Below are 15,349 nucleotides of genomic sequence, written 5' to 3'. Positions count from 1 at the left end.
TTTTTTTATTTTCCAATAATCCTAAATCAAATTAATGTCACTTTATCATTATTGTGAATCTTCTTTGAAATCACCTAAAACGCCGATTTGATTATCGCCACCACATTCAGTAACCGTACATTTTCTTTCAGAGGGTTTTTTAAAAGATCCATAATTCAGTAAAATATTTTCGATTCCTTGAAAATATCTATGATTAGGTTGTCGTCGTTCAGGATACAATTCCTGATACATTGCCAGAGATTTGGTAGCATTCCTCAAACATCTCGAATATACAAAAAGCATATCCACTTTTTCGTCGTTGGAAAATTTCATGTTCCTCCCTTAAAATCGCTCAACGATTTGAATAACTTTTATTTTGTGTGTGACAATTAACTTGACATTCACATTCATGTATTTCATGGCTTACTTCAAAAAAAGAAATTATCGCTTATCATGTTTCTCGTAAAAATCATCTATGACTTTTTTAATACAGTATTTTTATTGGTTAATTCTTGTTGATATCCTCATTTTCTGAACAGAAATTTTTGGGTAGCTACAAATTTTCAAAAGACATTTGGAAATTATGAATGGCTTGATATTGATACAAAGATTATTGGTCTCTCTTTTTCAAGACGACCCTGACAGAAATTTAGATGGATTTAAGTGAATTCAAATATTTATAATCTCAATGAACAACATTATTGACAGGAGAACTCTGGATTTCAGTAACATTCGGAAATTCGAGCTCTTAATAAAAAATGATAGTGATGATGTGGTTTCGGGAAGAAACGTCGGGAAATATAGATGTGATATAAAATATGTTGTGTATAAATATATCAGTATATCTATAACAGTATCATCTAAAAGTTTTGGTACTCCCATATCACATCGCGTCTTGCGTGTATAAGGTTTGTTTTTGACTGTTTTACGTACAATTGACAAAGGAATTTCGGTCAAATCTGATGTTATTCACTGGTATCTCTTTTTTTGTATTGTTCAGCATCCCTTTTGGAATCACTACACAGGAATAAGTCTGCATTGTTAACACACTCGTTATTACTATTAGTACTTGTCCAAGGATGCCACATTTTAAACAGATAACAAAAATTAAGTAATTATAACTGCGCCAATATCGAATTTCAACACTCAAATCGCGATCAGTTCCTGAACTGAACGTTGACAACATGACTCTTATAACCATCCTCGCATTCTATTCGTCACTGTAACATGACTTCAAATTTAATTTTATGACTCTTCAGCCAATGATAAAACTCGGTTGGTAAAAATAATCCAATAAGAACCGCCCTTTCTTCAGTCCCTGTGGACTAGTTGGCAGCAGCTTTATTTCTTTGTATTGGTTTTTTGGCCTTTGAGGGTTCCGACACTTTCCCGTGTTAGGAATCACACGTTAAAAGGTAAGACCTCGTTAATCCTTGGCTCGCACAAGTTTCGACTTCTGAGGGTTGTCGTTCGTAGGGGTGCGACAGCTGGTTAACGGAAAAACAGATTTTAAACAGATTTTAAGTATGCACAATACACGTTACTTGGACTATACTAATTTGTAACATTGAAAACACACAATTTTTCAATTTCATAAATCTCTTTATGTTGAAATGATTTATTATGCTATACTTTTTTATTAAAATATTTTACTGGATCTCAAGAAGTATTATTATTTAATTTCAGGAATTAGGTAATGCGGAGTTGGTGAAAGAAATATACATAGTTGCTCATATAATGAGAATTGGTAAAATGCTTTATTCCGATAGTTCAAAAAAGACTGATAAATTGGTAGCTCAACAACAAATATTCAAAAGGCCTCATGGGGTAGCTGTGCAAAATTTAGGTGATTATTTGACTAGTAAGGAAAGTGATACAGAAGAAAAGGAATTCAGCATGAGGGTAAGTTTCATAATCTCATCGCCAAAACTCTTTCTCTATACTAGGGGATCCCAAGCGGGGATTTCGGGAATTACTAAAGCGCGGCAGATTAACATACAGGGGGATACCCTGTACCCGGTTAAGTACCTCCACCAAATATGAGCCCCATATATAAGGCCGCCCGTGAAGGATAAAGGATCCGATTAGCAAAAAAAATTGATCATCAGAATTTCTCGAGCGCGTCAGATTAAGGTAGGGTGAGTTAATTACATGCAAAAAAGTGTATATTCCAGTAATCTGACAATTTGAGAGTGACGTAAAGAAAGGGGAGGGCAGCAAAGTTGTAAAAAAACGTCATCTCGAGATTCTCGAGCGTAGCTAATTTTTTTTTTATTTTGAAGGAAATAATTCAAGGATATCGAAAATCTGACGATTTCCGCAAGCCGAAATAGCAAAAATTCGTCGAGAAAGTTTAATGCGTGCAGCTGCGTGATGCCTATATTTCCCTCTCCGCGTTTCTATTCCTTTTTCACTTTTTCTCTATCTATTACTCTCTCACTCCATCCCCACTCTGGATTCTGTTGCAATGACGCCATCACAGCTGAACACAGAGATTCGTTCGTGATGAAGATGAAGATGATGATTAATTAATCAATTAATTGATGAATATAGCCATTACTACGTGGTGGGAAATCATAATGAAGAAAAGAGAAATGAAACTTTCTATGTTTTTACCACTTTTATTTGTAACTAACGTTACTGCAGTTTCGTCCTCTAAGGACATTTTCAAACTTATATATTGTATGAGTAACTGCAGTAACGTTAGTTACAAATAAAAGTGGTATAAAACATAGAAAGTTTCATTTCTCTTTTCTGCATTAATTAATCAATTGATTATAAAAAATTAAATTTTTTGAGCATTTTTTTAAATTATTTTTTTATAAATACAAGTATTCTACTTAAAAAACATACACTTATTTATTTGCATGCTATTTCCTGAGTTTTTCAATTAATTAAGTTCAATGATTAAAAAACAATTCAAAAAATATTGTTTTGTCAGATTAGGCGAATCCCTCTAGATAATCGTCAGATTATGAGACAGCACGTCTAAAACATAAAGATGAACCATATATATCTTAATCTGACGCGCCTGAGTATTTCAAAATGGCGATGTTTTTTGCACATTATAATAATGGCCGCGAAATCGTCAGATTATTGAATGAGAGCTTTTTTCTGGTGCACTTTTTTTTTATTTTTAACCCTTACGTACAACCACCCGCATCATGCAAACGATCAGATTAACATACAAACGTTATTAAAAATATGTAGGACATTGATGCTATTAATATCTGACGCGCTCGAGTATGTCCATGCAACAGTATTTTTTTCACATATTTAAAAATCTATAGCCGCTTCCCCCACCGATGAAAAGGTATATATTCATAACATTTCTATCTTCTTATCATCTAAACTTTGCAACCTAATAGTAAATCCCCATTTTGCATCGTGGGCTCCCCTGATACTACTGATACTTTTCAGGTCTATCAATGTGAAGAAAAAGATTTTCACCAACTACATGAGTTCATAATACGACAAACAGGAAAGTTCAGCGCCCTATCAGCACATATAAATTATGGGATAATGATTTCTGTAAAGATGCTCCACGGAGAGCTCCGAACAATAAAAGAAGAAAATACTTTGTTGTTCAAAAATGTTAGTTTGACCAACAAGTTAGGCTTTCCGGATGTTATAATGCCTGGCGATGTGAGAAATGACCTTTACCTTTATCTCGATAAAGGAGAGTTCGAAAGGGGAGGTAAATCTACAGGGAAAAATATCGAAGTATCTATAGTGGTTTTAGACAGCGAGAAAAATGTCATAAAGGTATGCGATGAAAGGTAATGAGATTCGCGTAACTTGAATATGTTTTTGTTTCAGAACTGTTTGTGGGGTGCCTCAGGTTCAGAGGCTACTTCTGAATATAACTCTATGATCATATATCACCACAATTCTCCTGCTTGGGCTGAGAATGTTAGGTTAACGTTACCGATTGATAAATTTGCTGGAGCACATGTTCGCCTCGAATATCGGCATTGTTCAAGTAAGTTCTCATCACTATTGTTGTAATCCTTAAATTAACACTTTCCACATTCACAGCCAGAGAAAAGAATGATAAAAAACTGTTTGGGTTTTCGTTTATTCGTCTCATGGATAAAGATGGAGCAGCTGTGCAAGATGGCCAACATGACCTGTATATTTACAAATGTGAAGATTCTCAAAAACTTGAGAATTGCGGTTACCTTTCACTCCCAGCATTTGCAAAAGACTTCGAAGGAAACCATGAAGCTAGCGGGCAATTCTCTAGAAGTCACAAAGAAATGATAACCATAAAAACTCTGTTGTGCTCCACAAAACTCACACAAAACGGTAAAGTACTATATTCATTACAGTATTGCTCTGCTACTGTTTCGATATTGAATTTCAGTTGATTTACTGGCGTTGTTGAGATGGAAGTCTCACCCAGAAAGGATCCAGGAATCCCTTCAAAGAGTGTTGAGGTTAGGAGACGAGGAACTTATTAAATTTCTCCAAGACGTTCTTGATGCATTGTTTGCATTATTTTCAACTGAAGATGGCAATTCCACAACCCATAGTGGTCTAGTATTTCATGTGTTAGTTTCAATATTCAATCTGTTGGATGGTTCTAAGTACCAACATTTCAAACCTGTACTTGACGCTTATATAAAAAATCACTTTGCAGCTGCTCTTGTATATAAGTAAGTGACTAATGTTTTTTTTGTTCCTAACTTTGGCACCACGTAGAATCACTGTGTGAAATATCAAAACTTCTATATCTGGCTATAAATCAAATCATCTAAATGAACAATTCGTTCAGGACAGTATGCCCACTGACTATATATGAAGTATTTTTCGCAAATTTCGGATATGCGGTTGGTTACCTCGTTCACAGGCAGATGGGGCGATGACAAATCTGTTGTTTGTCGTTCGCTTCAGCCTAGTTCGAGGAATGATACTCTGAAGGAATTCGATTTTCAATTATCGGAAATCATCGACTTCATGTTGATGATAGACACTGCCTTGCACTGACGAGTGGCGAAAAGCCCGAAACTGGTCTGCAAGTGTGTTCCAGTCGGATATAATTCAACGCCCTTCGTGGTATTAGCCAGAGGAGTAGTTGTTTTCTGATAGGTGTCAGTCCATTAACCTATAGTGTAGGGAGTTGTGACTGGCCTGAACAAATTGTTCTTTTAGATCAGAGGTTCTCAAACTTATTTTGTCTACCGCCCACTTCGAGAATTAATAATTTTTAGCGCCCCCCAATTTTTCTTACTGTACTACATCTTGAGAATCACAATCGCAGTCATTATTTTAATAATTAAATTATGTGTGTCATGTGAAAATAAGACTTTCTGATGAGGGTAATGTAAAACACCACTTTGTTAGCAACGTTGCCACAGTACTAAATCCACGTTCACACAAATACGATGATGGGAATGCTATCAAAAATCGTTGGACGATGGACCACAATCCAGGGTACAATTGCGGGATTGGCTTTTGTAGCCAAAATTCTTGGTATCCATTTTTGAATTTTATTTTTATTTCCTCGTTCGTTATCAGTTCTATGAGTTCTTCTTCCAGCTGGGGTGATCCTGCTGTGATGACATTTGAAAAAGGATCAACACCCAGTCCAGTATTTCCAATTTTAAAATGTCCAGAAATCGTTCTGCGAAATCACTGTAGAGGTTCTCCAAATGTTGGCAGTAAACAAGCAAGTCGTCGTTGTTGAAGTATACTGCTGACAAATTAGGGAAATTGCGAAACTCACGTCTGCCGATATTATTCTTGTATAAGAGCAATTTGGCTACAAAAGCAGCAATAACATTTTTTGTTTCAATCAAATTCAAGTCTTCACCTTGAAGTTGGAGATTGACATCATTAAATAATTTATACAGGTCTGTCAAGTACACAATATTATCATTCTTCAAAGTGATGAGGTTGTCGTGCAATTCTTTGTTTTCCAAGAACTCTATTACAGAGTCAAATACATTATAAAGTATAGTCAGACAGTTACCTCTTAATAACCAACACACTTCTGTGTGAAATAACAATCGGTTGAAATCTTCGTCATTAGCAACACAAAGCTGATTAAATAATTTTTCATTTCGGATTTTCGGATTTTATTAACTGCTTTGATGATATATTGCAGTGATTGAGAGAGGCGCTCACTCAGATTTTTCGCAATCAAATGTTGCCTATGAATGACGCAATGTGCAGCGAGCACATCTAGAATTTTATTTTTTAGTACGTCATAGCCGGAGCGCCATCCATAGCAGCTGATATAATATTCTTCAGTGGAATTTCTTTCCCGTCACAAAATTTTTTCAGTCTATTATATATGGTTTCTCCTTTTGTATCCGTCTCTAAATTTCTGGCAAATAGTAGTTCTTGATATATTTTCTCATGTTTAATAAACCTCACGTATGACAACAACAATGCTCCATTGGTTGGTGGACTCATCTAACTGAATTGAGAATTTAGAAGTCTTCAGATGATTGCACAATGACTCTTAAATGTTTTCAGCCATCTCATCAATTCGTCTTTGCACGGAACTATTGCTCAAAGAATTTTTCGGATAATATCTGCCGCTGGTTTATGGAGCACAGTAGTTATTACTTTTTTTATTGCCGGTAAAATTAAATCCTCTCCATTAGTGTGAGGTTTACCTGTTCGAGCAATTAGCAAGGAGATATTGCAGTAAGCTCGGAGTCCGTCGTCGTCTTGCTTAGAAACCCCTGAAAAAAGTTTTGACAGAGTTGGCTGAGCTGAGTGTTTCTTTTCCAGTCCTTGAAAATAAGTCACACTTTTGTTTTTTATCTGAATGCATTTTATTCAAATGATCTTGTAGCCTTGAGGGTTTCGTCGCTTCATTCGAAAATGTTTTTTGACAAAGAAGGCACATAGGCGAAGATGGATTTGTGGGATTTTCAATAAATCCATATTTTATATATTTCGCGCTATACTGCCGTTTCTTTTTTTTTTTCTTCTGACATAATTTTGTCTTCAAAAATGCCGAAGTAAAGAATTGAGTATTAAAAACTTGCTAATGACACCACTCACAGTATTCACCACCGCACTTACAGCACTTTACCTAGCTAGTCGCTAACTATATTCACTTGTTTTGCGTAATATCGTCGAATGACATTACCGGCGACATGGATGGCGCGCGCGCTTTCATATGAGGCAGCGGGCGGGCCTAGTACTTTCGAGAATGGAGACTAGAAACTTCTCGCTTCGCAATGAAGCTTACCGCCATCTATTGTACAGTTTGACAAATCGGACAGCAGATAGTTCTGTCTAGTCCCCTAGTTTGTGTTGAAAGCAAAAAAACATTTTTAAATCAGCCATCGCCCCCCTAACCCACTTCAACGCCCCCCAATCTTCCCCGTTCCCTTTACTGCTCCCTATAGGCTTCCAGCCCTCACAAGGGGTCGTTATCGCCCACTTTGAGAAAGACTATTTTAGATGATTTGAAATATCAAAACTTCATTTCAAAGTCATGAAATTTTAGGGGACTCCTTACAAGCGTACAGCATTGTGCAGATTGGGTAGTTTCCTTCGAGAAGCAGGAACCAATTCAAAAGTGTTTCAAAAGCTTGGAGTATATTTTCAAACTGATAATTCAAAGTCGTCTTTTATTTTCTCGCGCCACTGGTGGCCATTTCGAGGATAGTTTCAGAAGAGACTTGTTCAGCGTTTTTGCTTCTTTGAATAAAATGCTGACCATAAATGACAGCCATATCATCAATACACAAGTAAGTAACTGAAGCAGTTTTCCCAATCACAGACACTGAATTCACTTTTCTCTTAAGGTTGCTCTACTGTTGGCATTAAGTTCAGTATATGAGCAGCTTATTGAAGTCACACCAACATTAGAAGTGACTAAACTTGCTGGAACTATGTTGGATTCGTTACCTAGGGATCTACCAACCTTATTAGTTCAAGCAAAACTGTCGTGTATAAAAAATATGGTGATGAGCAAACTCTTTCAGGACGACGGTGAGTATGAGATCAATCAAACTCAGTTTTCTGAAAGTTTTTATTTTTTAGAATCCAGGAATATACTTCTCGTGACCGCTTGTAAACACTTGAGATACCATTTAACAAGATTAGAAGAATTGAAACTTTGCACTGAAATACTTGGAGAAATCACAGGCTACCTTTTCAAACAACGTAAATTAAGTGAAGAACAAGGAAAAATCAACAATTGTATTCATCATGATGTCGATACGTTGTGTGTGGCCATCCTAGAAGTTCTCATACAGACCATTCTTGGTATAATTGACAAGGATGTCAAAGTGTTCGTAAGTAATCGAAGAATGTAAACTTTCACGGCCGGATATTACTTTATAAAGGCTATTTTCCCGGTTTCTTGGCCGTGGTCTGCAGGTTTTTATGCCTGACTTTACGTCTACTGCTGCTGTGGACATTTTCAAACGCGATATGGTCTGCCTGAGGAACTAAATCACGACGAATCTGCGAATCTGAGGATCTGCCTGAGGAGCTAAATCACCTGAAAAATGCAGTCAAACCTAATGGGTACAGCGGAAGAGAATTCTTACGGGTCATATGACACAGGAGACAGAACACCAAAGCAACCCCAGCTAAGCCAGTCAAGGGAAAAGCTTTCCTACCCTACGTCAAAAATGTCACAGACCGCATTGGTAAAATCTTGGTGAAACACGACGTTAAACCAATATTTAGTTTAGACCAACAAAACCATCAGGCAAAGCCTCAGGTCAGCGAAGGACCCTAGAGAACCCCTAGCAACGCCAGGGGTATACCGAATCCCGTGTAGCTGCGGGTCGGTCTACATGGGAACCACGAATTGAAGTATAGGAACCCATCTCTCCGAACACAAGAGCAACTGTCGCCTCAGGCAAACCGACAAGCCGGCTGTGGTAGAACATGCTCTCAACAAAGGAGGTACCCACATTATATCATTCGAAGACACAGTAATACTCGACAGTACCCAAAATAACTACCCAAGAATATATTGAGAGGCAATAGAGATTCAAAAGCATAGGAATAATTTCAATAGGAAAGAAGAGACAATGAATATTAATAAAAGCTGGCTACCTGTCCTTAGAGGTACCAGAGCACCAGCTCAGCTATTGCGACCATTACCACATCGCCTTTGAGAATGTCTACCGCAGCAGTAGACGAAACTTCAGGCATAAAAACCTGCAGACCACGGCTAAAAAACCCGGAAAATAGCCTTCATACTGTTCTTAAATAATTAGAACGATGTGCTGAGTTGGGTGGTCACAAGGCATAAGGTGAAAAAATATTTTCATTCTCAATATGTATATAACATATATTACAATTATTGACTTACCATATGAACATTAAGTACCGAAAATGGTTAATATTTTTTTTTCACCGTAGTGTGCGATGGTCAGGCCCTATCCCCCGATAGGGCCTAAGATAAAAAACAGAGGTTGTATCTTTTGATGCAACCAACTGATCTTCAGCCTTTCCCGTTTCAGTAAATGTTCACATTTATTTATTGTATCATTATGAGGATAAAGACCTATTATTATTATTCGGGAGGGCGCGCCAGCATTATCAACCAATGACCACTCCTCACACCGTGGGTTAAGTGATCATTGGGTCCGATAATCATATGCCCTGAGTAAGCGAAGGTAGCCAAGAATGACAGCCTTCTGCATCTGTCCGGCTAAGATTTCTACCTTAGTGCGGCAAGCCGGTATGATTTTAACATTCGAGAGTAGAGAGGGCATCATTCCACCAAGGACTCTAATAATCAGAACAACCATCTCGACAGAGTGGGATGGATAGAGTCTGCAGAGTTCGAAGAGAAAATCTCGATATTTTATCCATTTTTTCTCCTCTTTTCAGACAATATTCGTCTCGCCAGGAGCTGAAAACTCTATTACAAATATCGTCTTGCTCTGGTGGTCGAGAAGGACTATATCAGGCGTATTAGCTTGTATGAGCCTGAGGGTGGGGAACGAATAGTTACAATAAATTCGGCACTTCTCGTTCCTCACAACGGATTCAATATCCCCCGGAGCGTAGGGCAACACCGGTTTCTCGTCAATACCGTAAGAGTGCCGTAGATGGTAATATAGCACTCTTAGGGCCGCGTTATGTCGATGGATATAGGCCGAGACCGCATATGCTGGACATGCTGATAACAAGTGCATTAGGGTCTCGGGCGCCTCGCGGCAGGTCCTTCGCCTTGTGTCTGGAACCTCTACACACATCACGCGACTGCGGTAGACTAAGGTGTTGAAGTCACCATCCTGGCAACCCATGATGAACCCCTCAGTTTCCGACTTCAGCCCACTCGACCTGAGGAAAACGAAAGTCAGGCGCTTTGATACGCCAAGTTCTTCGATGTTATTGAAGAAGACCCAATGCATTGGCTCATCCTTGTGTTTCCGCAGAAGTGAGGTGATCTCTGCGGCTTTTATATGAGCTTTTTGCTGAACGGATTCCAACTCGGTGACAGAGTTGTGGTCACCTCGTTCAGTGTCGAAAACTAAACCGAGTTCATCAGCTGCTCGAGCAGCTGTCCTGAAGAGAAATGCTCCAATTCCTGCTCTCTCATGGTCACGGACTATGCACAGAAGGGGATCCGAACTCCTGACGACTTTACAGGCTAAATTCAGTACCATTCTGTCATGTAGATACTCCAAATTCAAAAGTCCACGGCCTCCCTGTTGTCGGTGGAAGTACAACCGTGGAACAGATGATTTGGAATGCAAACTCCTATAGAGATGCATCATTTTTCAGGTCTTTATGTCGAGTTGATACAGCTCCTCCCGAGTCCACTTCACTACTCCAAACGAGTAGAGTAAGATTGGAACGGCAAGCATATTTGTTGCAGCAACTTTGTTCTTCCCCGACAGTTCCGATGAACAGATCTGTCGAAGTTTGTGCTGATACTTGCCGCGGAGAGAGTTCTTCACTGCTGTTACCTCTTGTGAGTGGCGTTGTTCCACCCCAAAGTAAATATATGTCTCTCCGGCATCCAGATGGTGTAGGATGCTTCCATCTACGAGCTGTACATCCTCTCCGTAGTCCCCGCATCGTCCTCTTTTGAGATGATGTACTATTCCACCACCCTCAAGGACGAGTGGAAATTCTTCTCTCCAGAGGCATAAACTTTAAGATCATCCATATAAAACAAATGGGTGACCTTGTGCCTCCGGTTTCCGGGGGTGCCACAGTTATACCCTCGAGTATTTCTGAGCGCAACGGATAATGGCAATAGTGAGATGCAGAAGAGAAGGGGACTGAGGGAATCGCCCTGAAATACACCCCTTCTGAAAGTGACCCACCCTGTTTGGACTCTGTCTTGACCAGATGTTATGGTGAAGTGAGTTCGCCAGAGTGGTATAAGTTGTTCAATGCATCTCACTATTTTTGTCGGGTACCGCAAGGCATCTGAGCAAATGCGATATTGTATCAAATACCTTACAGTAATCGATCCATGCCAAAAAGAGGTTGCACTTATATTGTATAGATTCCTGCGTTATACATCTATCGATGAGCAGGTTCTCTTTACATAAAATTATTAGTATTATTATTAATGCCGCCAGGGCTCCCATAATATTTGCTATTTGTCCAGAAAATATGATTTGGAAAGTTTCAGATCAATTGGACAATGTTAACCCTTGCCTCATCGAGATCAAATTTGAAAAAAACTATTTTTTTGCTAAAAGTTGCCGTTTTTCCTCATGAAATGAAAATAATTTGACCTAGAAATTTGATTGTTGTTTTATTTCATAGGAAATGTTGCTATCTTCTAGTTTTCCTCCAAGCACTTTTTTGTTAAAACGATTATATTTGAATATATTTTCCAAGACCAGAGATGATCCAAATCCTTAAAGTCGCTAAATTTAGAAAATAAGTGGAATAGGGCAATAAAGATACCTAATTTAATCACTTTTGATAAATTTCTTGTTTCCTTTGAACATTATACATTATTAAACTTATATAATTAAACATAATTTTTTTTCCAGCCTTATAAATGTTTTTACGAATTGTAAGTTGGTAGTTCCTATCAGTATATAGTTTATCCCTTAAAAGGTCTAATTTGTTACATAAGAACTAATGCTAAGGACCCTTTCATCAAAGAATCTCTACTTGGAGTGCCATAAACCAACCAAATATTTTCTTTTGTGGGGGACAGTTGAGAAAATACAGGCAATATGTTTTGATTCCACCGCGGTAAATACTGGTCGTCTCAAAGGAACCTGCCTCTTGCTGGAGCAATCATTATTCTTTATTCAGCATGTCGCCATATTTTAGAAATTATTCTCAAATCAGTTTTTGATTTAAAAATAAACACAACTATCGGTGAATTAGTTCGCCCGACTCACGACTGGAAGATCATGAGTTCGATCCCAACCTCGACCAGATATTTTTCTCGAGAGAATTTATCTAGTTCAAGTTGGGATGATTTTGCAACATTACCTGGCTGACGGACTGCGAATAGCCATGATGTTTCCTAGGTAGCTCGGGTAGTTATTAACATGGCCTACCCAGGACACGAGGCTAACAACCAATTTAGTCGATGCCAATGATACCAAAAAAATGGGCACAACTAATGGCCCCCACTCAAATTTTTCAAAAGTTTCGCACTGGATGATCGAAGCTAGACAAGACAAAATACAAAACTATTAATAAAAATTTCATAAAATCATAAAATTTTATTAAAAAAACTTCATAAATATGGATGTAGAGGTGTAACGAACACTTGGTTCGAATCGTACCTTTCAGGTCGGAGTCAAATGGTGAGGACAACGGAACTCTCGGAGAACAGGGCCATTGAATCTGGTGTACCACAGGGTTCAGTGTTAGGCCCTATTCTGTTTCTGTTATATATGAATGACATATCTATGATTAACATATCTAGTAGTTTCACTCTATTCGCGGATGATACTACAATATTGTGGAAAGAAAAAAACTCAATGGAGCTAATTAAAATAATATCATCCGACTTGAAGAAGGTGAAGAGCTGGTGCGATGCAAATTTACTCTCTCTAAATGCATCCAAAACGAATATAATATAATTCAAATGTTCGCTTGATGACATTTCAATAGACGCTGACGTATTACAAAATAAATTAAACACAAAGTTTGTCGGTGTATTCATTGATAATAGGCTGAAATTTGATGAGCACCTTAAACAACTGAAGAGTAAGATCTCCTCAGGATGTTATGCAGTTAGAGTGGTTTCAAATGAGTTGGGTTTCCATGTCGCAAAGACCGTTCACCATGCACTTGTTGAATCTCGACTACGTTATGGAATACCTTTTTGGGTAGCATGCAACTCATCCCTCCTCTCTACAGAAGAGGGCACTAAGATGTCTCTGTAAAGTTAAACCCAGAGAATCGTGCAGGAATTTGTTCACTGCCAATAAAATGTTAACAGTCATCGCACTTTTTATCTTAGAGAAAGTTTGCCTTATTTATAAACATAAATCGAAGTTCAACTTTGCTTCTACTCCTTATGCTACTCGTAATAGCAATTATACCTTTAGACTTCCCATCCCAACTTCGAATTTAATCAAGGATTCCATATACTACAATGGTGGTAAATTGTTCAATCATTTACCATTAGAAATGAGATCTGCAAATTTAAGCAACGTTCATTTCAAAAAGGCGGTGAAGAACCTATTTGTGTATAGACCATATTATAGTTCGGAAGAGTATTTTAGCGAATCCTTTTAATAATATATTACTAATATTTTTACTACTATTGTACTATCACTTTATACATGGTGGTATTTTATCTATACATTTTTAGAACTTTTTTTATATTTACATTTATTCATTTTTGGAACTTTTTTATATTTACATTTATACTTTTTTAGTACTTTTTTTATATCAACATTGTATTTCATGGACTTTGTCAGTAAGATGCAAATCTTCGGACAATAAAGTATATTTTGATTTGATTTGATTTAATGAAGATGAAAATATCGGACATTAAATAGGGCATTTAGACGAAATATTAATGTTTGTAATAGATCAATTAACAATTCCAACAACCAAGGGATGATTACAAAGAATTTATTGAAATTTCGTTAATTATGTTTCAGGACATACTTTTCAAAGTAGCTAGTGCCATTCATCATGCTAGATGGATGGCAAAGGCCATCAATTGTATCAAAATATATCTTTTTCAGGGATCAATTTACATTAACAAATTTAGAAAAAAGGCTATAAGTGACATTTTTTATTTTTAATAAACATTTATGTAAAAGCGTGGTTCAACGCCCAAAAACCCACTTTGGCCCCCTACCAATACCTACAATTCTCAAAATCTTTTGTAAAATATAGAAAAATTGATAAAAAACTTGCCGACAAGGCACTGCCTAAAATGATAAATCATCTGTGGTGCCTCAATTCTAAGGTTTCTTTGATGAAAATTTAGAGAAAAGTATCAAAACAAGAATGGCTCTAAAAAGTTTACAATTAATTCCAATTGAAGAAAAAACATTTGATGATAGGGATGTGACACCAAAACTCAAGTCTCCATCAAATTTTTCAATTCAGGTAATTGGAAATACATTTTTACATTTTGTTTAATATTTTTTTACATTTTGTTTTTGTGAGGGTTAGTAATTGGGAGATTATTGTTTACTTAGAATACATATATTGAAAATATTGTAGTTTTACATTAACATTTTTTTTACTTTTTTGAATCTTATGGCACTTTTTAGTTCTTTTATATTATTTGGGAGAAGGTTATATAATGTGGGTCTATAAAAACAAACTGATTCTTGAGTCAAAGTTTTATGCGTTAAGGGAACTGTGAATTGTGTATTTGTAACACCTCTTGTTTGGGAATTTTGTATCAAACATTTTTGACAATTCGTTTGAGACCACATTGAGCAACGATAATGTAATGAGATCTTACATCAAGTGGATAATATATCGGACAAAAATATTGATTTTTTTGTTTCTCATCAAACTCTAGATTTTTTCAAATGATTTGAAATTGATGCAGAATTTTTTAATACGGATCCTGATAAACCTATGGTGTGTGAAAATGCACATTATTTAAAAACAAAAAAATAGTAAACAGTTTCAAGGTTGTCAATGACACAGCTAAAAGTGAAAAAATTAATGTAATTCCTGTTTGACAAACGACGAAAACCAACGACAGTTACAAGTTGAATTGGAATGTTGAAGAAATTTTTCTGGCTCTTCAAAAGCCACGTTATCTAAGTCGTTACCACCTTAATCTGATAATTAATTGTAAATGTAAATAATAATAATAATAACTTCTTCCTTTTATAATGCTTTCTTTTTTATATATTGAATAATAAAATTTTAAACATTATTTCTTCTTGTTTTTTATACCATTTTGCATTTATTTCCTCCTAAATCCATCATTTTCAATTCGGATTGTGCTGTATTTACTTTG

At 36.8% G+C, this 15,349-nt stretch overlaps 1 protein-coding gene across 2 annotated transcripts in view; it reads left to right on the top strand.

Annotated features, from left to right (window-relative positions):
- spg (dedicator of cytokinesis spg) overlaps positions 1–15,349 on the top strand; it is a 143,590-nt gene that overhangs the window by 78,533 nt on the left and 49,708 nt on the right. Inside the window, exons 6-13 of one of the 2 annotated variants that reach the window (XM_074180283.1) lie at positions 1,666–1,881; positions 3,400–3,744; positions 3,799–3,961; positions 4,018–4,287; positions 4,346–4,637; positions 7,451–7,694; positions 7,752–7,938; positions 7,990–8,243. In XM_074180283.1, coding sequence (XP_074036384.1) covers positions 1,666–1,881; positions 3,400–3,744; positions 3,799–3,961; positions 4,018–4,287; positions 4,346–4,637; positions 7,451–7,694; positions 7,752–7,938; positions 7,990–8,243 — 1,971 coding nt within the window. Of the gene's footprint in view, positions 1–1,665; positions 1,882–3,399; positions 3,745–3,798; positions 3,962–4,017; positions 4,288–4,345; positions 4,638–7,450; positions 7,695–7,751; positions 8,244–15,349 lie in introns of both variants that reach the window. The other variant, XM_074180282.1, reaches the window with a different exon arrangement.

This window comes from Leptinotarsa decemlineata, unplaced genomic scaffold, assembly GCF_025532065.1.
Source record: "Leptinotarsa decemlineata unplaced genomic scaffold, Ldec_3_MD MMD2_tig00026294_RagTag_RagTag, whole genome shotgun sequence".
Lineage (NCBI taxonomy): Eukaryota > Metazoa > Arthropoda > Insecta > Coleoptera > Chrysomelidae > Leptinotarsa > Leptinotarsa decemlineata.
Note: the sequence above shows the minus strand (reverse complement) of the source record. Positions and strands in the feature narration are given on the sequence as shown.